At 42.4% G+C, this 27,812-nt stretch overlaps 1 protein-coding gene across 1 annotated transcript in view; it reads left to right on the top strand.

The window, feature by feature from the left end:
* The window catches only part of Agk (acylglycerol kinase), a 75,685-nt gene that overhangs the window by 40,115 nt on the left and 7,758 nt on the right, over positions 1-27,812 (top strand). Inside the window, exons 6-12 of the mRNA XM_051151668.1 lie at positions 728-760; positions 2,647-2,741; positions 13,211-13,280; positions 18,587-18,666; positions 21,170-21,227; positions 24,940-25,087; positions 25,470-25,567. Coding sequence (XP_051007625.1) covers positions 728-760; positions 2,647-2,741; positions 13,211-13,280; positions 18,587-18,666; positions 21,170-21,227; positions 24,940-25,087; positions 25,470-25,567 — 582 coding nt within the window. The remainder of the gene's footprint in view (positions 1-727; positions 761-2,646; positions 2,742-13,210; positions 13,281-18,586; positions 18,667-21,169; positions 21,228-24,939; positions 25,088-25,469; positions 25,568-27,812) is intronic.

The raw sequence follows: 27,812 nt of genomic DNA, 5'->3' as shown, positions 1-27,812 counted from the left end.
GCAGGACAAGATTAAGAGAGGAGATATGTCAACCTTTATTTTAACAAAATGTTTTTAAAGAAAGACAGTGATTTGTATGTTTGCTGTATTTGCAGTCTTTAAAAGACAATAAAGACGTTGGCTAGAGAAATGGTTGGTTGGGTATGGCAGCTGACACCTGCAGTCCCAAGGAGGCAGAAGCAGAAGGAGTGCTGTGAGTCCCAGGCCAGCCTAGGCTACCTGACAAAACCCTGTCTCTGAAGTGAATGAGTAAATAATGAATAGAATAAATAAAAGATTAATGTTAGTTGCCTACTGCTTTGTCCTGATAGCTCCCAGGAAGAAGCACTTGAGTACAGGTTGCTGAGCATAGTAAGCCATCCTTCCCTCTGTGTACTGCAAAGGCTAGCAGGCTTTTCTGTAAGTTGAAAAGAATTCACATTTCTATAGAACCTACAGGGTGTAAACATTAGTAGGTTATGTTTTGTAGACCTTGATACATAATTTTACTGACATGATGTGGAATTTGTACAATTTATTTTAGTCTTTATTATTTTAGGTTAACAATAAAATCCAATTTGCCCCTGATCATATTTGACAATATGATGTTTTTTCAGATCTCGTACATCATTTAAAATAGTTTTTAGAAGAAAACAAATAAGTTTATGATCCATGAAATTTGAGTCTAATTTTGTTTTGATAAGGAAAATGCATATTGTTTATAATTTTTTTTTTTTTACATTCATAGGTTGTTACTGGAGTACTTCGAAGAACAGATGAGGTGAGCTTGTAAAAAATACATTAAGCTTTTACTTCTTATTATTCTTCTGTCTTTTGTTCCTTGTAGTGCATACAAACATATTTATATATACTATGTATATATGTGTATATACACACACACACACACACACACACACACACACACACACACTTACACACGTACATTGCACTGAGGATTGAACCCAGGGCTCTGACCGTGCGAGGTAAGCAATGTAGCCTTGAGCTACCCCATCAGCCCTTTGTTCATTTAGTTTTTATTTTGAGACAGGGTCCTGATAAGTTGCCCAGGCTGGCCTTGAACTTGTGATTCTCCTGCCTCAGTCTCTAGAATCTCTGCAATTCCAGGCATAGACCACCGTGGTCAACTCCTGTTGTATATTTTCAATCCAGTGCAATTGTGATAGGATTGGATTTTTAAACAGATGGTGCAATACTTCTTCTTCTGTGATAGATCACTCTCATGAAGCCATGGTGGACCTCCTGTGTGGGTAATCCAGTGTACCCAGTTCCTCTTAACAGTGGTGTGCTATATAAAAATTTCCTTTAGCCTCTTCTCTTCCAGGAATGATTTCATAAATTAATAGTTACATGTTCATGTAATAGGAGCCAGATAGCACTTAAATGGATAAACTTGGCTGACTTAGTTAAGGGCAAGCGTGAGGATCTGAGTTGATCCCCAGGGTCCGTGTGAGGTGAGCTGGTACAGTCAGCAGGGCTGCTGGTAGTCCCAGTGCTGCCTGGCCAGGACCGCCAACTTCACAAGTCTCAAGCCGTGTGTGAAACTGAACAGTGCCTAGGGAACAAGACAGGAAGTTGCCATCTAGCCTCTTTGTGTACCCTCAACACACACGCACACACAGATAAACGCGCTCACACACACAGACAAATGCATATCATGCACAAGAATGAACTACATCTATAAATATTTACATCTTGATATTTTAGAAACGTTAAATGCAAAGTAAGTTTTTAGAGAAGGTGATACATTTTTACATGGTTTTAGAACTCAGGAAACAGTACTGTCACTGTATGTTATTTGGTATGTACGAATGCAATGAGAAAAAAAGGAGTTGGAAAAGAGCCCTGCCATGCTAGAATTATGGTTTCCTCTAGGAGCCAAGAGAACAGAAGCCCAAAGCTCTCTGTCTGTCTCTGCCTATTTGTCTGTTTACTTTAATTTTGAGATCCAATTTATTTCTTAAGATATCAGAAGCAAAAGGGCAAATGGTCTTTAATCTGGGTTGTGGACATACGAGATTTTCTAAGATCTCATTCATTTTCCTGCCATAGTTTAAAATATTTAAGTAAAAACAGTAAGAGATACTGTTCCAAATAGTCTTTAAGAATCTGCAAGTAACTGTTGTATATGTGACATTTAGTTACGTCACCTGCTATTTGTCATTAACTGGCAGCTGTTTGACTTACTCTTTTTTGCCTTATTTGTATTTGAAGTAACTAGCTTATGAAACACTGTCACCTGCCATTGGCCACTGTATAATTAGTAGATATTTTTAGTTGAATTTAATCTCCATATTTCTTAGCAAGTGGGATACTTAGTACAGACTCTTACATTGGTTCATTAATCCAGTAGTTGTTAAGACTGTTCTCATCTTAACCCAGTTTCATACAAATAGTTGTAGTTACCAAGTACTCAAATATATCTTCTAAGTTTCAAGTCGCTGTGTTTTCATTGCCTGGTTTAGAAGCTGCTATCCCCTTCTCCAATGCACGTTGGGGTATCTGCTTGCTGGCATGGGGCAGGGGGTGGGAACGAGAAGGAAGGCACGAGCCAGCTACTCTGTCCCAGAGGACACACACATGCCTGTCTTTAAACCTACACTCTTCTGACTGTATCAATACAACTTTCTCTTCTTTTTGTTCTACCAGGCTACCTTCAGTAAGATTCCAATTGGATTTATCCCGCTGGGACAGACCAGTAGTTTGAGTCACACCCTCTTTGCCGAAAGCGGAAACAGAGTCCAGTAGGTTGCCAACATGGAATGCTAACATCTGTGGGTGATAGAGCCTGGGACTAAAAATTAACATGCATGATAAAAATCGGCTTTTCAAATTTCAGTAGCTTAAAGCTTCAAGTTATTGAGAGGGAGCATCCAGCCTTTCAGGGAATTGGGGTGTTTCCAGTTGAGTTGTGGTACCTTCCTATCTAGTAGTAAGTGCTGACGTCAGGGTGTGGATGGGTGCTTTCTGTCAGTGCAGTGGATATGGAGATGGCGCCTTTCGTCTATGCATTTTTCTGCTGTTGCACTGTAGGACCCTTTCATAAACGCAAGGACAGATCTGCACTGATCATTTCCTTTAAATACTCATGGTGACAAATAGCAAGTTGTGGGAACTCAGCTAGTAGCCATGGCTTCGTTATCATGGTGATGTAAGCAGGTAAAAGAACTACATACAGTCACATCTTTTTGTGACTGCCGAAAGTGCTAGGCATATGGATAGAGTAACTACGGAAGGGGGTGCAGTCCCATGTCTAAATTAAATTGCTGTGAGTCTAACAGTGTCTTCAAGAGTCAGGCAAATCGTGTGTTTATAGTTCTTACTTCTTGAAAGCTTTATGAAACAAACCCAAATCTTTGATCTTGAATTTGAGGCCTGGCATTCACAGCAATTAATAGCATAATCTTGAGCAAATGGTTTTCAAAAGACCTAAGTACATGGAGGATATTGGAGAAATTGTTACATTATATGTAATGTAAGGTTTATGACAGAAGTCAAAAAGTAAATATTTGCTGAATCAATTAGTTAAAAATTTCTCAGAATTTTTTCAATAATAATGATACTCAAGTGGTTTTTTGTTTGTTTGTTTTGTTTTGTTTTTTAAATTTGGGTTAAATTTTTTTTTCCTGCTTCAGAGTGTCTTCTTAGACTGATGCTTATAGACTAACGTTCCCTCTTGCAATTTTGAGGGCCAAGAATTGTGTCTTTTAACAGTTCTATGGTTTTCATAAAAACCTGGGTGCATATCGGAAAGCCTAGACATGCATACAGGTATTTATCAGACCCTCATTCTAGTTTCTCTCACGTGTACAACTTCATAGTGTCCTTCAGCTATTCTCTGACCGTCTTGAAGCTTAGCGAGCAGGAGACGCACTTTTAATGGCCATGCTTTTTTGGTCACGGGTTAGACTTTTTGTGGGGCAATAGATAGTGACAGAGTAAATGCCTCATGCATTTTTCCTGATCTAATATAAATGCTATCCAGTTTAGGATTTGACTATATTAGGGAGCTTGTCTTTCCTTGTATCAGCCGGGATGATTGAACTGCCTGCGTTAGTCTCATTTGCAAATGGCACGTCAGTGATCAGAGTACATTATTTTCCTTGCTGAAACCATTGCCTATCAAAAAGCCAATTTACACTCATGTGGCCACACCCAGGATCTGAGATAGGGTTCTGCTATTTAGGAGCTGTTTTTCCATGTTCTTAAACTATTGTTATAGCTGCTTCTATTCATAATTTGAAGATTTATAAGACCTAATCTGTAAGCATCCCTTGGGTAATCAGTAACTTCCCTGGGCTCAGGATTTTGCAGACTTTTTAACATGGCTGCTGCCTGGGGCTATTTAAAAAGAACAAAGCTTTGCCTTTTGCCTTGCTATCAAGATTTCATGTAGCATAATTATTAAAGAAGAAAAACGTATATTTTTCTTGAAATGTGGAATGCTGCAGGTAAATAATCCTACATACCAGGCTGCAATGCTTCTTTATTAGAACTTTAAATTATTATTAGAGAATGAAAAATTTGAGGTTGCATTTTAGTTGTCTTCTGCCAAGCAATTTAGAGAAGCAATTTAACGCAAAAAGTATTTTTGAATTACAGTAGTTTGGGTTGTGTTTTAGGTCAGTCTTTCAAAGCCACTTTCCAAGTTTCTCCCAGTGTGCCAGATGCTATTCGGATTAAGAGCATTGCGCACGTCATCTGCGGTGCTTCTGTCATAACTCACACATGCCCAGAACAGAGTCGCCTAGACTTCTGAGCATTGCTCCTTGTTTCTTCTAAGTGGGGTTTCATTTTTGTAAAAATTTGCTGCCCATTTCCCCAAAACATCTATATTGAAAGGAAAAAATGGGTTTATAGATAACTATGGGTGTTTTGCCTGTATGTGTAATTCCTGATGCTGAAGGAGTCCAGAAGAGGAAGTTGGGTCCCCTGGAACCGGAGATACAGATGGCTGTAAACCTCATGTTGGTGCTGGGCATCGAACCAGGGTCCTCTCAAGAGCAGCAAGTACTCTTAACCACCTAGCAATCTCTCCAACCCACAATTGTTGACATTAAATGACAGAAAAAGGCAGTCCAAACACCATAAGCACTGTTAGGAGTATTGAGCAACTGAAACTCATGTGTTGATAGCATGAATACCAATAGTACAGGCATTATAGGAACTAATGTGGCTGTTCCTTATCAAATTAAGCATAAACCTACCATACTCTTAGGTGTTTGCCTAAGAGAAATGGAGACATTCAGATCCATACAACAACATAAACTTTATTTGTAGAATATGCTGCTAGTTACCAAAAAGCAGGAACAGTGCCAGTGTCACCCAGCCCATGAATGGCTATACGAATTATGGTACATCTATACAACAGTGAGCTATTTAACCATAAAATGAAACCATCTACCCATGTTGTTGATAAAGTCAGTAAACTCATGCTTTTTTTATTCTATTACATGACAATTCTACTAAAGATAAACCGGACATGGTAATTGCCAGGAGTTGATAATGTGGTAGGAGTGGGCTGGCAACACAGATTGAAGAGGGACTTGAGGGGATGTTAGAAATAGTAAGTATTTTGATGATGGTATTGGTTTTACGAATACAGTGTCAAAATATATAGAAAGGCATGCCTACAAGCACAGATTGCACTGTATGCAGATTCTAACTCAGTCAGGCTGATTTTAAAGAAGTTGGTCCTTCAGTTTCCAGGTTTACTCAGAGCTCTGAGCAGCTCTGCTGGAGGAACAAATGGAAAGCTGACAGGATCGTTTGCCCAGGATGCACAAGGCCCTGGGCCCAATTCTCAGCATCATAATTGAAAAACAAAACAAAACACTACGGGAGGGGAGGACGCCAGCCAAACAGCTGCCCTGTGATTGGAGGAACAGGTGGGGACATAGTGTTCCAACTTAACCACAGGAGAGACTCCTCAGCGGAAGCAGCTGTGGGGACCATTGCTGGTGTAGGAAAACCTGAGGCTCTGTGTGGTCAGCTCTGAGAGTTCCAGCCTCCTTGGCACCCTGCCTTATGAGCTTTCTATAACTCTGTGATATTTACATCAAGGAGTTTGCTGAAGAAAAAGAGGAAAGGATGACTTTTGAAATAGTCTGAAACTCAGGATCTTTTCCCTTGTAAGGTCTGCCTCTGGAGGAGTTAGTTATATAGAACCTTAGCTTCTGGAGTAGTGTTGGAGCTCAGCAGGGGCTGCAGACTCTTGCTGGCCCTGGCCTTCCTTCCACTCGAGCAGAGGGGAATACCCAACTCCATCTTACTCTCCAGTCCCGCCCTAACATAGTGGGTAGAAAAGAGTTTCAGGTTGAAATGGGAAGATAACCAGACAGTTCTCAAATCTGTGCAGACTATACAACATACATCAAGGAAGAAGCCTTGAGAAGATTTAAAATATTTTGAACTAAATAAAAACAACTCCCAAAAAATATGTGGGAGGTGGTGGTCAGAAGAAATTTAAAGCATTTAGTGTACATATGAGAACAGAAGGCAGTGCGAGACTAAGTGTGAGGCACACTGTACAGGCACGCACATGGACGGTGCAGCAGCAAGACTGGTGAGACCAGCCTGGTTACGTAGTCAGACACTGCCTCTGAAATCAGGAGGAGGAAAAGCAAATTAAATCAAGAGTTAACAGAAGGAAAGAAGTAAGAATTTCAATCCAGAGTAAACAAAGGAAAATAATAAGAATTAGAGCAAAACTTAAAAATAGAAGCCAATAGAAAAGCTGGTTCTTGAAAATAATAAATAGGTTAGCAAGTCTCTAGCCAGACGAAATAATAAGTATAAAGTATACAAATGACTAATTTTAGTGATGAAAAAGAGGACGTCACTGCAGAGCCTATGAACATGAAAGGTTAGGAAGGAAAAGTATGACAACTCTAGGCCCATAAGTTTGATAACCTCAGAACAGACCAACTTTTTCAAAAGACAGTTTGGTGTAGCTCATGCAAGAAGAACTCATTGGCAAGTGGGTTAATAAACTAGTACATGCAAACAGTGGAATCTTTCAGTGCTGAAAGAAATGAGCTATGAAGCCACAGAAAGAAATGTGAACGCACGTTACTAAGTAAAGGAAAAAAGCCTGAAAAAGGCTACACTATATGGTTCTAACTATTAGAGATCTGGGAGAGGTAAAATTATGACAGGAAGAAGGGGATGGTTGTTAGCATTTGGAGAAGGTACAACAAGATTTGTATGGCATAAAATTACTTTGTATATACTACTGTAGTCTAAACCCATTTAGACTGCAGCTATGATCAAAACTGGATAATGAATGTCAGTAATAAGCCAATGTAAGTTCATCACTTGTGACAAATGAGCCAGCCAATCTCGGCTTGTGGAGGGATATGATAATAGAACAGCTGTGTTTGGAAGGGAACAGGATTAGAGGAAAACTTCTGTACTGGCCTTTAAATGTTGCTATGAACCTGATCTAAGATTGCTCTAAAAAAGGAATTTTGTATAAAATTGCTAGTTTTGATCCCTAGTATGCACTAGTCCTTTCAAACTTGAATAAATTTACTTGATTAAGCATGCATTAAAGATGTGCTCCAGTTTCTCCTGAGTTTTGTTAACATCAGCATATACTTCTGTGGCTACTACCTCTCACTATTAATTCTAACTCTATGGTGATCCTGTACCCCTTCATTAAACTGTATGACAGGTGTCAGTAAGGGGAACATCTACAGTGTGTTGAAGCCTAGCTGACTGGTTTCATCGTGATAATCAGAAAACAAGTAAAAGTGAAATGCTGAACACATTTGTATGCTCTGGGGAACCAGCTTATTTAGAAAACTGGCTTTTAGAGGGATTTTTGTTTTTGTTTTTTAAAGTGGGCAACTGGTGTGGTGTATACCTTTAATCATAGCAGTCAGAAGGCAGAGGCAGGTAGATCTCTGTGAATTCAAGGCCAGCCTGGTCTATATAGCCAGTTTGAGGTCACCTGGGGGACAAAGTGAGACCCTATCCAAATAAATTGGCGTGAAGGGGAAGGGATATAGTTTAGTAGGCAAAATCCTGGCATGTGTGCAGTCCTGGGTTCTAGCCACAGTATGGAATAAACCAATTATGATGGTTTATTCTGTAATCCTAGCACTGGGAAGATAGAGGCACAGAGATCAGAAGTTAAAAGTCATCCTTGGCTACAAGGTGAGTTCAGTGCCAGCGTGGAATACATAGACCCTGTCTCAAAGTTTTAACAGTTAAACATAGCCAGGCGTGGTGGTGTATGCCTTTAATCCAGCACGTGGGAGGCAGAGGCAGGTAGATCTTTAAGTTTGAGGCCAGCCTAGTCTACAAAGCAGGCCCAGGACAGCCAGGGCCACACAGAGAAACCCTGTCTCAGAAAACAGAAACAAACAAACAAACAAACAAAAAGAGTTAAATATTTCTCTTGGCTTTTTTACATGACTTGCATTACAGTGTGTCCAAATGGATAATAAGAGGAAGGTTCTTTTGTACAATTGAAGATAAGTTAGGAAGATGGTAGCATTGGGCTGGAGAGGCTGCTCGGTGGTTATGACTGCATGTTGCTTTTGCAGAGGACCCAGGTTTGGTTCCTAGCACCCATGGTGCCTCACAACCATCCATAACTCTAGTTCCAGGGAATCTGCTGCCCCTTCTGATCTCCACAGGCATAATATTCATACAGATAAAATAAATTAAAAATAAATAAATTAATTAAAGTATTAAATGATAGAATTTAAAAACTGTGAGTTTGCAGTCCAGTAAATCTAAGTAATTGTTTTTATTGGTTGTCATTATCAGCAGAGGTAGCAAGTGCTTTTTATCCTCTGATGGAAGAGTACATACTACCAGATAGTGACTATTGTTGCCAAATTTCAAGGATGAAGTGACACAAACTTTCCATTCTAGCTATCCTCAGAAAACAAACATAACAGATACATACACTCGAGTCATACGCATATAATCCCTAAGGTTCAAGTGCACAGAAGCTCAGTAGACAAATGGCCTATTTTAACTGGTAGGGGAATGAGAAGGAACAGACAGTAGACAAAAGAGACTTCAAACACAGAAACCAAGCACAGTTCCCGGGTCTTGTTTGAATCTTGACTTGAACAAAGGAAGTAACACAATATTTATGTATTGCTAAAATGTAAGCACTGACTAAATATGCTGATGCACACGGGTCAAAATTGTAAGCATAATAATGACATTTCATAAAGTCTCTTTTGTAGAAACACAGTGAACTATTAAGCTCTCAGACTTGCTTTCATTGATTAGTGGCATGCAGGGTGATGTGAAGAAGACACTGCTTATGAGGGGATAGTTGTTGAGTCTGAGTGAGGACTATCTAAGAGTCTCTGCACTTTCACTGCTTAAAATTCTGGAAAATAAAATAATGCCCAGAACATACTGATTGCTACTATTTGGCATGTACTGTGCTGATGTAGATTTTTTGTTGGTCAGTTCTCCAGGAGGGCAGACGATAACGTTAGTAAGTACAGAGTACAGACTGTGGTTGATGAAAGGACAGCAAGAGTTCAGTGACAGAGCCACAGTGAAGGAGCTTGCGGTAGGCTGGAAGGAGTGGGCTTCTGAGACGGCGCTGTCTGCCAGGTCTGAAGGATGAGGGAAAGGGCTTGCAGCCGCTGTGCCCAGGGCATTCCGAAAAGGCCCTTGATATAGGGCTACACATTGGCTCCTGTGAGCACAGATTTTTTTTTCATTTTTAAAAATTTATTTATTTATTTGAGCACAGATATTTTACTGTCTAGCCACTGACTTAATAATTCTCTTGTTGACCATGTGCTATATGTCTGACTTTGAATTTAAAGTGTAAACTCAAGGCTTGCTTGTGGCTCTGGCATAATTTTATATACCCTGAATGTATAATCCATAGTATTTACTTTCTGGTGGTTTTTTTTTTAAACATAGAAATTTTTCAAGAGATTGTCAGAATGTAGGTAAGAAAAATCTTGTATCTTTGAAAGAGTCATCAGTAGCAATGAAGCATACAGCACATCCTTGTACTCCTGGAAAACAAGGAAATATGTCTTGGGTCCTAGACTGTTGTTTGCTGAGATAGCTGCAGTTCTGTCCTTTACTTACCTTCTGGCTTTGAGAAGAGAAATTTCTTTTTTTTTTAATGGCTGAATTAGTTACAATGATTAAAAGATGTTATGCTGTTATTATGTACTCAAGTACCAAACTTTACAATAATGGGCACAATGGAGTGGTTTAATAGATGCATGCATTGGTGATTTTTTTTTACGTGCTTTCCTTCTATTTTCTTAATATTATTTTGAAAGACTAGCTTTTCTGACTTCCCCTCTAGGACTCTGGGTATGGGTGTGGGTGTGCATGCACACATGTGCACATGCTGTGCACTGGGGGAGGTGGCACACATGCTGTGCACTGGGGGAGGTGGCACACATGCTGTGCACTGGGGGAAGTGGCAAACATGTGCACATGCTGTGCACTGGGGGAGGTGGCACACATGCTGTGCACTGGGGGAGGTGGCACACATGTGCACATGCTGTGCACTGGGGGAGGTGGCACACATGGGCACATGCTGCGCACTGGGGGAGGTGGCACACATGGGCACATGCTGTGCACTGGGGGAGGTGGCACACATGCGCACATGCTGTGCACTGGGGGAGGTGGCACACATGCGCACATGCTGTGCACTGGGGGAGGTGGCACGCATGTGCACATGCTGCGCACTGGGGGAGGTGGCACACATGGGCACATGCTGTGCACTGGGGGAGGTGGCACACATGTGCACATGCTGCGCACTGGGGGAGGTGGCACACATGGGCACATGCTGTGCACTGGGGGAGGTGGCACACATGCGCACATGCTGCGCACTGGGGGAGGTGGCACACATGTGCACATGCTGTGCACTGGGGGAGGTGGCACACATGGGCACATGCTGTGCACTGGGGAGATGGCATGCATGCTGTGCACTGGGGGAGGTGGCACACATAGGCACATGCTGTGCACTGGGGGAGGTGGCACACATGCGCACATGCTGCGCACTGGGGGAGGTGGCACACATGCGCACATGCTGGGCACTGGGGGAGGTGGCACACATAGGCACATGCTGTGCACTGGGGGAGATGGCATGCATGCTGTGCACTGGGGGAGATGGCACGCATGCTGTGCACTGGGGGAGATGGCGCACATGCGCACATGCTGTGCACTGGGGGAGATGGCACACATGCGCACATGCTGTGCACTGGGGGAGGTGGCACACATGGGCACATGCTGTGCACTGGGGGAGGTGGCACACATGCGCACAGGCTGTGCACTGGGGGAGGTGGCACACATAGGCACATGCTGTGCACTGGGGGAGATGGCACGCATGCTGTGCACTGGGGGAGATGGCACACATGCGCACATGCTGTGCACTGGGGGAGATGGCACACATGCGCACATGCTGTGCACTGGGGGAGATGGCACACATGCGCACATGCTGCGCACTGGGGGAGATGGCACACATGCGCACATGCTGTGCACTGGGGGAGGTGGCACACATGCACACATGCTGTGCACTGGGGGAGGTGGCACACATGCACACATGCTGCGCACTGGGGGAGGTGGCACACATGCGCACATGCTGGGCACTGGGGGAGGTGGCACACATGCGCACATGCTGCGCACTGGGGGAGGTGGCACACATGTGCACATGCTGTGCACTGGGGGAGGTGGCACACATGGGCACATGCTGTGCACTGGGGAGATGGCACACATGCGCACGTGCACTGGGGGAGGTGGCACACATGCGCACATGCTGCGCACTGGGGGAGGTGGCACACATGCGCACATGCTGTGCACTGGGGGAGGTGGCACACATGTGCACATGCTGTGCACTGGGGGAGGTGGCACACATGTGCACATGCTGTGCACTGGGGGAGGTGGCACACATGTGCACATGCTGTGCACTGGGGGAGGTGGCACACATGTGCACATGCTGCGCACTGGGGGAGGTGGCACACATGTGCACATGCTGTGCACTGGGGGAGGTGGCACACATGTGCACATGCTGTGCACTGGGGGAGGTGGCACACATGTGCACATGCTGTGCACTGGGGGAGGTGGCACACATGGGCACATGCTGTGCACTGGGGGAGGTGGCACACATGGGCACATGCTGTGCACTGGGGAGATGGCATGCATGCTGTGCACTGGGGGAGATGGCACACATGCGCACATGCTGTGCACTGGGGGAGATGGCACACATGCGCACATGCTGTGCACTGGGGGAGATGGCACACATGCGCACATGCTGTGCACTGGGGGAGATGGCACACATGCGCACATGCTGTGCACTGGGGGAGGTGGCACACATAGGCACATGCTGTGCACTGGGGGAGATGGCACGCATGCTGTGCACTGGGGGAGATGGCACACATGCGCACATGCTGTGCACTGGGGGAGATGGCACACATGCGCACATGCTGTGCACTGGGGGAGATGGCACACATGCGCACATGCTGTGCACTGGGGGAGGTGGCACACATGCGCACATGCTGTGCACTGGGGGAGGTGGCACACATGCACACATGCTGTGCACTGGGGGAGGTGGCACACATGCACACATGCTGTGCACTGGGGGAGGTGGCACACATGCGTACATGCTGTGCACTGGGGGAGGTGGCACACATGCGCACATGCTGTGCACTGGGGGAGGTGGCACACATGCACACATGCTGTGCACTGGGGGAGATGGCACACATGCACACATGCTGTGCACTGGGGGAGGTGGCACACATGCACACATGCTGTGCACTGGGGGAGGTGGCACACATGCGCACATGCTGTGCACTGGGGGAGGTGGCACACATGCGTACATGCTGCGCACTGGGGGAGGTGGCACACATGCGCACATGCTGCGCACTGGGGGAGGTGACACACATGCGCACATGCTGGGCACTGGGGGAGGTGGCACACATGTGCACATGCTGTGCACTGGGGGAGGTGGCACACATGGGCACATGCTGTGCACTGGGGGAGGTGGCACACATGCTGTGCACTGGGGGAAGTGGCACACATGTGCACATGCTGTGCACTGGGGGAGGTGGCACACATGCGCACATGCTGTGCACTGGGGGAGGTGGCACACATGCGCACAGGCTGTGCACTGGGGGAGGTGGCACACATGCACACATGCTGTGCACTGGGGGAGATGGTGTTTGCTTTTTACAACAGGTTCCTTTCCATTTTTTTCCCTGTTTAGACACATTATAGATGCCACACTTGCCATTGTGAAAGGAGAGACAGTTCCACTTGATGTCTTGCAGATCAAGGTAAAATCTATTTCAGAGTTTGAAAGAGGTGCCAAAGTAATCAGCACATGTTAAGGAGGTAGAGCTAAACACATCCATCTCAGTCATATGGGAGTGTGATGAATACGCATTCCCTTTCTCTGTCCCTGGGGTTAGTTCCCATAGAAAAGCATTGTTCATGATTCTGTTAACACGGATTCATATGCTTCTGATCCCACTTGTAATAAAAATCATGTGGTGTAAAATTTACCTCTGTAGTCATTTTCAGTCTGCACCTCGGTGTATTAGGTGTATGAGGTCACCTTTTGATACATCAGCTTTGAACTTACCTCCTCACCTCTTTGTTACACACAAGAATTTCTCTGTATCACTTCCTAATGTAATTATATCTAATTTTAAGTTCTCCACCTACAACCTTTGTGCCACAAAAAATAAAAAGTAAAAAAAAAAAAAAAATCAATCTATGTATGGTTGGTTTGAGTGTTAAAAGAGCCCCTGAGGCCGGATATTGTGCTGTATTCCTATAATCCCAATCCTCTGCACATAGCAGAAGGATGAAGAGTTTAAGGTCATCCTCAGCTACACAGCAAATTGAGGCTAACCTATACTACATGAGACCCTGCCTTTAAAAAAAAAGCGGGGGGGTGGGGAGACCCATAAAATACTTTGGACATAGCTGAGTGTAGTGGTGGCGCACACCTATAATCCCAGCACCTGGGGAGGCAGAGGCCGGTGGATCTCTGTGATTCGAGGCCAACCTGGTCTACAGAGTGAGTCCAGGTTAGCCAAGGCTACACAGAGAAACAGTGTCTCAAAACAAACCTCAGACAGTGAGTTATTTCTGTGCCTATTTAAATGTTGGCTGCATCTCTTCCGTGCTCTATGACACATGAACTTTGTCCCCTGTCCTGCTGGAGCAGCTGGTCATGATCTCCTGGTCGCCTTGTAATCTTAGCTCTCAGATGAGCTTTAAGTCGTTAGGATTTTGTAGCTTCTCTGTCCATCTTTCTCACATTGTGAACAGTGTTTTCTGTAGCCTCCAACTTCTTAGAATGCTCCAATTTTCTATTGAGCTGTATAACATTTTCTTATTTGTAGAGGATAATTTGTTTTGGAAATATGTTTGCTGGCTGTGCCAATGAACGAGCATAGAAGTAATTACACCTCACAGTGAACTTACTTGGCACTCAGATTTTGGTTTTTAATTACTGCTATCTTAAAACAAAACAAAACAACAATAACAACAAAACAAAAACAAAAACCCAGCAGGACTCACTGAAAGGGTGGTTTTTAAGGAAAAGGTAAGTGTGAGGTAAGAAAGCACTCAGAAATTAACAGGGACATCACAGAAAGATGTTAAGAGCCAACCTGTTGGTGTTTGAATATCAAAATTATTAATAGTGGCAGATTATGATGCTCTGTATAAAAATGAGAAGCCCCTGAAGTCTGGGTGGTATTATCCAAGAATTGCCATGGTATAATTATAGAAGGAAAGATAGAACGTTGACATTGTTATTTTTCTGTCACCATTTTGATCATTGATTTTAGGTCAAGATTATCAGTAGAAAGTAAATGCCATGAATAGAAATCTAATAGACAACAAATCTGCAAGCATTCTAAAAGCTATTTACTTAGTCATTAAAGGGGGCAAATGTGTATTTCAAGTAGAGAAATCTAGCATATGCTAATTTATCTGACCATGAAACAAACTGCATGTCCCCACCTTCTGAGAATGACACCATATCACTGTATAGTCTCCTGCTCCAGATGTCAGCTAATTTCAGTCTAATCATGAGATAGTAATCAGAACAATCCAAACAGTGGGTCACTCTAAACATTCAGACCTCCTCAAAAATGTCAGGGTTACAAAATCCAAAAGAGAGTCAGTGGCCTGTTCAAGATGAAAAACTATGACTCTAGTAAAGGATCCTGGATTTGATAATAGAAGTCGTTGTAATCGTGGATGTTGCTATAACAAGTACAGATACGCCGTACAAGACTTGTATTTTAGATGCTGCCTTAGATTCCTCGAGAGTGATGTGAGCGTTGCATTTCTACCCATGTAAGTCCTTACTCTGGAAGGTTCTGGGGTGATGTCTACAACTACAAATCTAACAACATTACAAAGCATACACAGGAGCTGGAGAAAGAGCACTGGCTGTCCTTTTAGAGAACCCTGGTTTGGTTTTAAATACTCACTCACATATGACAGCTCAGAACTTGCTGAAAAGTACAGCTCCAGAGAAACTGATGCCCTCTTCTGGCCAGGGTGGGCACTGCATGTATGTGGCACACAGACAAGTATGTAGAATAAATAAAAATGAGACAAAATACAAACATCAGATAAGACTACAAAGAGAAGACTTTGGCAGTGGTGACTTTAGGTGAGAGGCCTATGTAATGTTCATTGTACTATTTAAGCTCTTGCCTTTACATTGTTTTTCAAAATAAAAAGGGGGACAAGAGAGAAATGGTTCATTAGCAATTTTTAAATTTGGTTAACATCCTTTTAAAATATTAAAAAATGACAAGCTTACTTGGATAGGAGTTAAACAAGTATTCCTTCTTTATCTAAGTTAAAGTGGGAGGGCTAATGTCACAAAAAGCAGAGTTGCAGAGTTAAGTCACCCTGCAGTGGTGAGCCCTGTGTGTTTGCTCACATCTGACCTTTAGATGTACCAGCTCTACTCTGGATGAGCATTCGCTGTTAACTCATTTTGTCATTTTATAAAAGTTTTAAGGCTCTATACTGTGATGATCCCAACTCTAACCCTGAAAGTTGCTGTTACATTGGTTGAGCATCTCTGATCTAAAAATCTGGATGCCAAATGCTCTTGAACTGGAAATTTTAGAACATTTGAGATCCCACAGTTTTGATTTGGGGTTAAGAATGCTCAGTAGTTTTTGCAAATATTCCAAAATTTGAGAAACCCCAAAATGGTTAACATTTCTGGCTTTATGCCGTTCAGGCATGGACATTTAACCTGTATGCAGTTTGCTAGTACATTTTTATAATTGGTGAGCTTACAAGTTTACAGTGAAGTTTCCTTTTATTTTTCTTTATGCAGTGTGTCTAGACTTTTCATCATGATATCATTAATCATAATATGAATTGCAATTGATCTTTTAGTATGTAATACAGATAAGTTATTTGTACAAAGCAGAAGGACTGTGGTTAAAAGATAACTAGTAGAGATTTTTATACATAAAGATATTGTTGTAAAATATTACCAAAGGAGGTGAGCCAGGAGATATATTTAATAATTTAGTGATTTAGTTTTTATTATGTATGTTAGAGGTAATATATTGCAGAGTAAATTGAATGTAACTAGAAATTCTTGTTGTGCTTGTACTTAAATGTCTTTTGTCTCAACCCCTTCTCTCATATACTATTTTGTAAGTTGATGCCAGATTTTTTATAATCTCTGTATATTAATGACACAGCCCAGGAAGTAGAAAAATTTTAATCAATTCTTAGAAAATGTTGAACAGTAGCTTCTACCCTAGTTTCTGAGGAACCGGATTAATTTAATTGATTTTTCCCCTTCCTTCTCCTTATTTCTGAAAATTGCTTTCAAAATGTGGAGAAAAATCTCAGTAGGAGAAAATCTCTACAGACAAAGCTTGATACCAAAATATTATAGACAACGCTTGATGCCAGTCTTTCCTTCCAAGTATACCACAAACTTGTTTACATGCACTGAAGTCTGTCCAAAAGTACAAGAAATCATAAACTCTAACAGTACCATGTTTAGCTTGCACACATCTCATTTGAACTTTCAATTTGGTGAGGAAGTGAAGATGTATTTCTTTATATCACACACACACACACACACACACACACACACACACATATACACACATACACATATACATATATACACTGGTACATAGGCAAGAAAAAACGTTGGTTCCATCTTTAAAACATATCCAAAGGGCAGCATCTTTTCTTCACTCTCTTGTTCCCACTTTGGTAGCCTTTATCTTACTTTAGAGCCCTCTGACTATGACCTTGCCTTGTACCCTTGCCTCCCTGTGGTCTGTTTCCAACAGCCAGTGTGTGATCACAAGTTAGAGCACCTCACTTTTCTGTTCAAAGCCCTCAGGAGTGTCTCTTCCCTGAATAAAAGCCAAGGTCATTCATTTAAGGTCTTTAATCTTGTCCCTTGGGCCTTGTCTGGATTGTACATGTACTGATTTGGGCCTCTGTTCAAATGCCACATTAATGGCTTCTTCTTTCATCTTCTATAAATGTAGTCATTAGTCCTCTTAGCAATATCTTTGAAATATATATTTTGGTTCTACTGCCCTCTCATCATATTGTTTATAGCTTCTCTCCTGTTGATACCTAGAAACTCTTTTTGCTTAACTGGTAGTGTTATATCTCCCTGTTGGTTGCTATGCCTCACTCCTAGGACTCTTGTGGGCTCATATGAATTTCTTTGTATATGTCCCCATGACATTGTTTGTTGAATCTATTTTAGCTTCATTTCTTTTAACTCTTTTCATCCTCAGGCTAAGTACTCTCTACAGCCGCTTCCTACTTGAGTGCTTGAGCCCCCAGCCCACAACTCTTAGATGAAGTACTCTCTACTTGGCACCCAGAGACAAACATGTCCTTGCTGTGCCTGTCAGCTGGTTCCCTCACTAGCACCTCTTTGCTTGCTCTGCTCTCTCACTCTGGTTTCTTCTCCCCATTGCTTGTATGATCTGGAGAGTAGGGAAACCAGTCTACTGCCTGAGCAACAACACAGCAAAGGAATGAGAGAGAGGTCAGTGTCTCCGTGTATGATTCTCGTACAAATCTCTTGCTTGGCTTTGACATAGTAGAATGGGAGTAATGCTGATGCTGGGATTGAAGGAGCTCTTGATCCAATGAGCACAAGATGCAATGTGCTTTCTCCAAAGCACACCTGGTCCAGGTCTTAATCTTGGCTTATATAAGCCATGGCAGAGAAGTGATGGGGTGGGAGAATCCAACTTGGTCCTTCTGTCTTTTCAGCAACCTCCTCTATGGAGTCTTGTAGTACGGTACCTCTTCTTAGGATGTAGGGGTGCCCTGTATTTATTGGAAGTTAGCTGCTCAGAACTGCAGCTAATATGTTCCCTTACCAGCAGATTTAAGAAAACTAATACGTAAGATTACATTAGTTTTAAAGTGTGGATCATTCGATCACTCGCACCACGTATTCATAGGGCTCATTGCTTTAGTATGTGAACTTACATATAAAATACTCGGTTTGATGAGAAGTAGGCCATGAACATTTTCTAGGTACATGTGAATTTCCTGTATCCACAAAACTAAATCAATTGTATTTAACTTCCAGGGTGAAAAAGAACAACCTGTGTATGCAATGACTGGCCTCCGGTGGGGATCCTTCCGAGATGCTGGCGTCAAAGTTAGCAAGTAAAGGATTACTGTGGTGATGGTTGACGATTCTTTAAAAGTTTTGTTGCATCCTCGCTTTTGAGCTTCCAAAATACGATGGTCTTCCCAGCCTGGGAATTGATTTAAGTATTGATAATGAAATAGGAGCAGCCAGGTAAAAGTCTGAATTCTGTAGGCAGAAAGGACAGGGAAGGTTCCATAAAGAGAAGGGTATGTCTCTATCTTCAGACACATTTAGTTAGGGTCAAGCTACCTAGGAGGGGACACTGGCATTGCTTCTCAGGCAGCAGCATGCTTAGCTAGATCCCAAGGTGCTGCCTGGGCCTCAGCCTCGGGGACCCTTGTAGTCCTAGTTGGTCAGAAGGCCGGGTACCGTGTTTTTAAAAGCGCACAGGTGGAAAGACAATGGGCTGCTTCCTTACAGGAGAAAGATGGGTGTCTGGCTTTGCCGACAGGAGGAATGGGCTTGGGACGTATCAACTGGGAAGCTGCTGGCTTTCATGGGAATAGACTTAGTTTTAGAGACTTGAGTGGAATGAAACTTCTGACTAGGAAAGAGATGTGGAGATGTAGTGTGGGGTGGCTTCCTGAGGCCGGACTGAAGGGGACACCATGCAAGGTGCATCTCATTTCTAGTAGATGTGTAGAGGTGTCCTCCTCTTTCCTACAGGCCAGGGCTTACAGTTTTAGTTATCTGGGCTATGATTGATCTCATGTATAGCTCTCTCATCAAGAAACCTCTTGCAGCTCATGTCCAGACTGCCAAACTTTCTTCACAGAAATTTCTCAGCATCACTGCATTATCCCTGGTAGTGACATTCTGACAGAGAAATGCCAGTAGAGGAGTACTGCTGTATCTCCTCCCACACCATGGGCTTCCGGGCTCCACACCTTTCTTTTTGCAAGTGTGCCATGCTTATGTTGATTCCACAAATTACCTTGTGTTTGATCTGTCATCTCGAATTCCCATAACTCACCGAGAGCAATTGTTTCGCTTTCTCTGAGAAAGTCTGCTCTGAGCAAACTGCCTTTCGCAGTGTGCTGACGAAAGGTTCAGCACTCGCTCATGCCACCTGCCTTAGGGTAGCTCAGATACCTGGTCCATATTCTGACTGGCTTCTGAACAGTGCCTTTCAGAGTCTGCAGCTGGCTGTGTGATACCTTGGCTAGGACTGACCACTGAGTCACTTTTGGTGTGAAATAAGAAAGATCCCCTTGCCAGCCATAGGATGACTACAAGCATAGTGTCAAAATTTACTACTGGTAAAAGTACAAGGAACTGCTGACACTTCAGGAATAAACCACCTGGCTAACTAGGACAAGGAGAAAACTATAAAGGATTTAAAATCACCATAAAGTATTAAACCTCCAAGGCCCTCATCAATCTCATCACAGTGTTAGCCTGAATGGTAACGAGGAATGCCACCACACTGGCAGTATCCAACCTCCTTACTGTGGGAAGTAGGCCGTCATCCCTGATAGGTGCTTCTCTGTCTTCATTTTAATCCTCACCTGTTCTCTGGCTTTATACCTCTTCTTGCCTAAACTGATTTTTTCTCCCTCTTCCATGTGTCTAGATTTAACCCACTCCCAGTCATTTTCTGCGCTACACCTGTGCTTTAACCTTATGTGTTTTATGTCACAGCATGGACACTCTACTGTTTTTGTTGTTTTTCCCTTCTTGACCTTTCTCACCAATAGTGATCAGTTCCTACCACAACACATGTAGTCACTTATAATTTATGATTATTTGGGAGCCATTATCTTCTCAAAACAGAGTCTAAAGGTAGGAATTTTATACTGTTCTTCTGTATGTTCATACTCTGTACATCTTTCTCCAAACATGTAATAGGAGTTAAATAAAGGCATTCTGACACAAACCAATCAGGAGCATGGTTGGTATGAGAGATAAGTCTAAGGAGTGGCATCCACATCACTTTCTACTTGCAACTAGGTATCTTTCTCTCTAGTAGTTTTTATGTGCTTAGCAATATGTAATAAATTTTTACTCTGAGACTTAACACTTGCCATATTAGAGCCATATATCATGAGTAATGTGAATATATTCTGGTTTTTTGATGTGTGTGCATTGTATGAGATGAACCATAGAGTACAGGATCCGGGTCTATATCTTATAACACATTAGACCATGCAGCATCTGTAATACATTATCTCTATATGGCTTTATTACTCCCTCTTTGTGGCTTTTTTGACTGTATACTCAACCTATACTATGGGTGAGAGTCTGTATCATAACAACACTTGTAAACTTAGGGGTCAGAGAGACTTAGGCTATACATCTCTTATTAACCACAAGAATCTTTTTACTATCTAATTGCATTTTGTTAGATGTGGCACTAAAATTTAGGTTAAAAGTATATTACTGTTGTGTTATGCCACAATCTTTAAGGCTCCGGAGTAACCAATCTTAGGAGAGGCACAATACTGATGAATTGATTGTTTTGGATGGTGTCTAGAACATTGGTAGCTCTTTTCATCTTTTTGTCTTGGTTTTTCTTAGGTATTGGTATCTTGGTCCACTGAAAATCAAAGCAGCCCACTTTTTCAGCACTCTTCAGGTAAATGCAATTTACAGTATAGAACTTAACCTATGCTAATTTAATGAATCTCTGTAATGTACATATTTGAGATATTCTTTGCTACAGAGCCATTTCACATGATCAAACATTAAAATGGGGGCATTTGATTTATGTAATTACAGAAAACACTCTTGTTTTGACAGACTATTTTATCTATCAAGCAGTCCTCACATCTGTCTGTCTGTCTGTCTGTCTATCTATCTATCTATCTATCTATCTATCTATCATCTGACCTCATTCTCTCCATGGCCAAACTCATGTTTGATTTGTCTTGGATATTTGCCTTTGCTATTCATTCACCCATCCTTGCCAGACAAGCCTTGAACAGAGTGAGCAAATGTCTAATCATGAATATGTGTATCTATATTAGGACCTGGTAATGGACTGAAGATTTGTCTTGGATTATAGTTAAATTAGATAGGCTTGTATATATTATTAGTAGGTTGTGAACCATGTTCAGATTATGTAAGTATAGTATTTACTGTATTGGACAGTACTGGTACAGAACATTTCCCTCATCACAAGGTTCTGCTGGGCAGTGCCCTTTCTATAAAATACAGTAAAAAGTAATAAGGACTGAGGTTGTAGCATAGCACAGTGACAAAGCATTTTTATAAAGCCCTGGGTCTGATTACTAATGAGAGAGGAAGGGGGCATAGAAAAAAGCTCAATAAGCTCATACTAATGAAAAAGCAAACAGAAAGTCACTCAATAGATGAGCTATAGGCTGTGTTCATCTTTCATTTAGTTCAAAGCAGTGTAGTCACAATGTGGTTGGCTAATCTGAAAATTGGTTGTGAAAAACAAGGCTGTACTATTAATAGTTAGAGTTATCTGGTATTCTTATAATTATAAAACTACATAAAATGTAGCTCTCTTAACCTAAGAAATTTCAATTGGATTAAAAAAATAAAATGGAAAAAAGTCAGTAAAAATACTTTGAGCAAACAGACATAATTTTAACAATCAAATAGAAAAGGCAAGCTTTTTCTACTCCTAAGGCAAAGTGATTAGTAAAAAGTATTACAGTTAAAGAGAACAGTTTCACTAGTGATATATAACACTCTGGGAAGAAACCGTAGCTCTACGTTTAAATGATGGCTTTCTAGATCCTATAAACCCAGTGTTCATTGGGTGCTTATTGCTGTGTGCTTGGCAGACAGAGCACAAACTGCACAGGCTTTCTGGCCTCAGGAAGCAATCATGTGCCAGAGAGCAGTGCAGTGGATCAGCGGCCTGAGAGACGGCAGGAGAGAAATGCAGTGGGCAAGACAGGGGCAGAGGAGGGCCTCCTGAACTTGACTGGGGGTCAGGAAGCTTCACAACGGCATTTATCCTAAATTTGGAACTACACAGAACCAGATAAGGGCATTTAGGATAGAGAAATGGGCTGTGTGGAGTCAGTGTGATAGACCATAGTCATTAATTTAGGCTGGTGCAGTAGAGTGTGCAGATGGATCTGGAAGGTCAGGGCTGGCTATGGCGGGTATCCAAGTACACAGATCTGCATTGTGGAAACGTTGTTTGGCCTCAACATGCACAAGGAGTTGGGCATTCAGAGCTATAGGCAAAGACGGTGGGGAAAGAGTGTTGAGCTGCAGACGAGGGTTGCTAAAGGCAGATGGATCAAAGCACCACTGGAGTGCAGTCTCAGATGCTGGAAGAATATTAGATTGCCAGATAGCTAGTCTGAGGACTAGAGTTGTGTAATTTAATTTTTTTAAATTAATGTTAATAGTATTAGGGTAAGCCAAGTTTGTGGAGGAAGATGGAATTTCAGTGTGGTGAGTGTAGCCTATCTATACAAATAGGTGTCGATACAGCTGTGATTCTATCTGGAACCCAGAGGCTCTAGGTTGAAGAGATCTGTTTCCATTCTGTAAGGACATGACTGCTTTTGAGACTATGGATTTGTAAAGGTGCTATTCAGAACAGATGGCTAGGAGTAGCACAAAGGACTGCAAACATTTAGAAAATTGGGGAAAATAATATGACTGTACTAAGAGAAAAGCCAAAAGAGAGACCCGGCATAGCAGCCAATAGAAAAGGAATTTCAAGAGAGAGAAAAAATTACTAGCTTTAAGAAGCAACAGCAAGAGTCTAAATAAAAACAGGAGACTGTCCTCTGAGCTTGGTAGCTGCCAAAGGTTTGTCATGCTCCAAAGAGGATTACATTATAACAAAGAAAGATAAATAAATATAAGAAACAGAGAGACAATGGAGCCTTCCCTTTTCTGAGGAGAAGGGGAGGGGTATAGGAGAAGGTGGGGTACGAGAGTGGGACGGGAGGAGAGGAAGAAGGGGGCTACAGTACAGTAAAGTGAGTGAATGAATGAACGAACAAATAAAATAAACAGAAAAAAATGGAGACACTTAGCAGGTGAGTGGCACACACCTTTATTCTCAACTCTCAGGAGGCAGAAGCAGGCGAATCTGAGTTTGAGGACAGAGTGAGCTCCAGAACAGCTAGGACTACACAGAGAAACTCTGTGTCTAAAAACAAAACAAACAAAAAGGAGAAAGAGAGGGTGGGGAGGGAGGGAGGGAGAGATGCAGACAGCAAGGGCAGACTGTTTCATCTTCAGGAAACAACCTTGAAGAGGAGAAGATAGGAAAGGTAAAAGCTGAGAGAGACAGGAGGGCAATAGGGCAATGGTTTTTAAATGAGCAAATGTGTGTGTCTTTATATGTCCCCAAGCAGGAGAAGGGAGGAGCGGGAAGTGACTAGAAAGGAGACTGAGAAGATGACTGAGTGGGTTAAAGTCAGACACAGAAGAATGGTATCCCGGGTTCTCCCTGCACAGAGGAAGGGCTTCCCTTTTCACTAGACAGGACAGAAGTAGCAGTTCAGTGCCGATGACAGTGACGCTGGAGAGATTGAGGACCTTCTCCCCGATGGACCTCATACGCTTTGAAAACAGTTGATCTTCTGAAAGTGAAGCAGGTGGATGGAGGTAGAGGTGGCACAGAATACTTAACCCTAAACGTCAAGAGAATTTGTGCTGTCACATAGCCTGTGGGTTTGTAATGTCACTGATAGGCTCCTCTGCTTTCTCTCTATACTCAGCAGGAGTATGGGTTTCCTCCTCAATAAATGTTGAGCCCTGATTTAGGGCTCCCTCCCTCCCTCCCCCTCACAAACATAGACACATGCAAACATTGATAATGATGATAGACTAAAACATATTATAAAAATATCTAGTGTGAGAATGATGGGCTTTGAGGCAGTGAAGAGGCCTGAGGCTGGATTTGAATTGAGTCATAGCCAGAACATTCTGTCCTTCTCATGGAGTATGATCCCAGCAGTGACGTGGGTGTTGGATGTGACTGATTTCATTAGGTTTTTGCGTGCCATCGATAAACTGAGGGTGCTTTATTATGGGACCACTCTGCTCATTCATATTGATTTCTGTTGTTTGGATAAGTAAATGTGAGCAGTAGTTGTCAGTTCAATTTGTTTTTCTGTTTTCTGTTAGGGGAAGTAATAGAGACCACAGGCTCTGTATTCTTGGCGTTTAAAGCAAGGTTTTTAAAGGAAAGAGAAGCTTGAAGGCTTCCTAATTCCAAAGCAGAGAAAATTTTGCCCACTGAAGAGACAGGTAGCTTGCTAGAATTCTGCCCTTTGCAGCACATAGCCCTCAGTTAGGACTTACGTGTACACAATGAAAGCTGCTTTCTTCTTCATTAACAGGAGTGGCCTCAGATGCATCAGGCCTCCATCTCTTACACGGGACCTACAGAGAGACCTCCCAGTGAGCCAGAAGAGACCCCTCCCCGCCCTTCTCTGTACAGGAGAATATTGCGCAGGCTTGCCTCATTCTGGGCACAGCCACAGGATGGTGAGCGATGTGGTGACTGTGACTTACAAACCCTGCTCAATCTTAAAATGCCCTGGAGCAGACACCCAGAACCAGTTCTAGAGATGGAGCGGGTGGAGCCGTTCTAGCCTTGCTGAATTCAGATTTCTGGACGCCATCAGGGCAGGCTCAATGTCTTGTGAATGGGCACCGCAGTTTCTCTGCACTCTTTGTCACTGATGTTTGTGCTATTGTGCTGCTTTCAGTGAAGGTGCTTTTAGGGCTGAGAAAGCCAGGCAAAGCCACCAGCAGCTCAGCTGTCTGCCTGCTCCCCCGTCCCCTGCGTGGGTGTGTGTGTGGGGGGGTGTGAGTATGTGAGGGGTGTGATGAGAAACATTGACCCATGTCTGATGGATTTCCACAGCCTTCTCCCAAGACGTGACCCCAGCAGTCTGGAACGATAAACAACTGTCCACCATTGAACTGTCTATCACAACTCGAAACAGCCAACTTGACCTGATGGTAAGTATACTCTTAAAAAAAGAAAAATGAATTTGGTGTGCAGGGGGAGGGGATGGCGGGTGACAGGTACTTTTCTTGCACTACTTCACTGTTTTTGTGTTTAGCTCTGTGGGCATAGAGAGGAAAGGATCTAGTGAAGGGAGATAGAGTGTGCCTTTCAGAAATGTCAGCTTGAGTGCACTGGGCACAAGAGCTCAAGGATCTCTGAATAAATGTTTTGCTCATACTTGGGTGAAAAGCTAGAAAACAGTTGAACTTTCACTTGAGTAAACATGCATTATTTTTATAACTATATTAAATACATAAACTCAGATTTCCTAGGAGAACCACATCTCTACAGGGGTTTGTTTGGTTCTGGTGAGACAGGGTCTTGGTATGTGGTACAGGCTAGCCTCAAATCTTGCTGCTTCAGCCGCCTAAATAGTAGAATCACAGGCCAGTGTGCCACATGTGGCCTTACATATATGATTTAATTTGGATACAGTCTATAGATATGCACTGCCTAAAGCTATTAATCTTATGTGGCTATTTAAATTTAAGTTACACAGGATTAAAATACAGTTTAAAATGCAGTTTCTCAGCCATGGTAGCCATATTTTAAGTGCTCCATAGCTATATGTAGCTTATAGCTACTATACTAAGCATGCAGATATGAAAATTTCCATCAGTGTAGAAAATTCTATTGGCTAGTGCTGCTGTAGTCAGTGCACTAAAGCAACAAGAAAACACAAGAAGTGAAATAAACCAAACCGACTGTCAGCTGATTTTATGTTCCCTATAAGTAAAGAATTGACTTTCTAATATTAAATGATGGAAAGTCAAAAGAATGATATTTTGTGGTATGTGAGACATGTGAAAAAGTCACATTTCACAATCCGTATATAACAATCCACGTGTAACAATCCTGTGTTACAACACTGTATTTCTCCTATAGCTGCCCTTGCACCACAGCAGAGGGGGCGGAGTAGTTGTGACAGAGACTATGTCACCTCAAAGCCTTAGATGTTTGCTATCTGGCCAGTTTTGGAAAAAGCATACTGAAAAGGAAAAAATTTAGTTATTTACATTAACAACAGTGCCAGTATAAGTTGTTCTTACTGTGGGCTAGTTATTATAATAGTTCAGCTTTTATGAAAACCACAGTAGTCCATTTGCCAATCAGAAAACTGGTGGATGGAGCTGCAGTGAAGTGGGAAGGCTATCCTTCCTTTACTCTTCAGAGTATTGATTTGTTTTCTACTTAAACAAGTAATATGTGTCTCTTGTAAAGAATTTGCAAGCACAGCCCTCCCTACCTTCTGAAATAATTCCAGCTGAATTAAAGAACTGCATTTAAAAGCCGGATGTTGTGGCGCATGCCTGTAATCCCAGCACTTGGGGAGGCAGAGGCAGGTGGATCTCTGTGGGTTGGAGGCCAGTCTGGTCTACAAAGAGAGTCCAGGACAGCCAAGGCTACACAGAGAAACCCTGTTTTGAAAAACCAACCAAACAACCAAACAAGAAACACAGAAGTAAATTTAAATAATAAAACTATTTAAGTATTTAAGTAATTTACATGATTATCAGTATAAACTTGGAAAGTACAAAAGGTTTTCTAAGCATGACACCTAAGGCAAATTTTATATTGATGCATTCATCTACTTATTTAAAAGATAAACTTCTGAGTGACAGTTGGGGAGAATATTAGAATGTGGCAGGCCACACTTATTAGCTTTCCTTATCACAGACTCCTCATATAAATCAATAAGGAGTGAACAGAAACAATATTAAATAATGTGCTAAAGGCTAAAAATAGAAAATGCACAAAGGGAAACATCCTAGGAAAAATAACTCATATTTGCTGAGTTTATTACATGGGAGTCATTGTCCTAAGAATCTTACATAAATTAATTATATTATCCTTAGATTTACACCATGTGTGTCTATGCGATAACATTAAACTGCATTTTATATTAAGGGTAACGAAAAGTGTTCAAAGAAACACCAATTGACATAGTAACTACTGGATCACCATGTGTTGCACAGCACACTAGCCCTCAGAGGTGCTGTGCTCGGGAACTGAGCCGTCTCTTATCCTTCACGAGACTGTAAGTTATAAGACTCTATTTTTGGCCGTGTATATAAGGTTCCTAGAACCCATGCATACCCCTTGCCCTGGCAAGTGTACATGTTTAGTTTATGGGCGGCAGCAGGTGAATGCTTAGTGTTCATAGTCTTCCCTTACTTAACACAGAATTCTGAAACC

This window comes from Acomys russatus, chromosome 10 (assembly GCF_903995435.1).
Source record: "Acomys russatus chromosome 10, mAcoRus1.1, whole genome shotgun sequence".
Classification (NCBI taxonomy): domain Eukaryota; kingdom Metazoa; phylum Chordata; class Mammalia; order Rodentia; family Muridae; genus Acomys; species Acomys russatus.
This window is presented reverse-complemented; position numbering and strand designations above follow the sequence as displayed.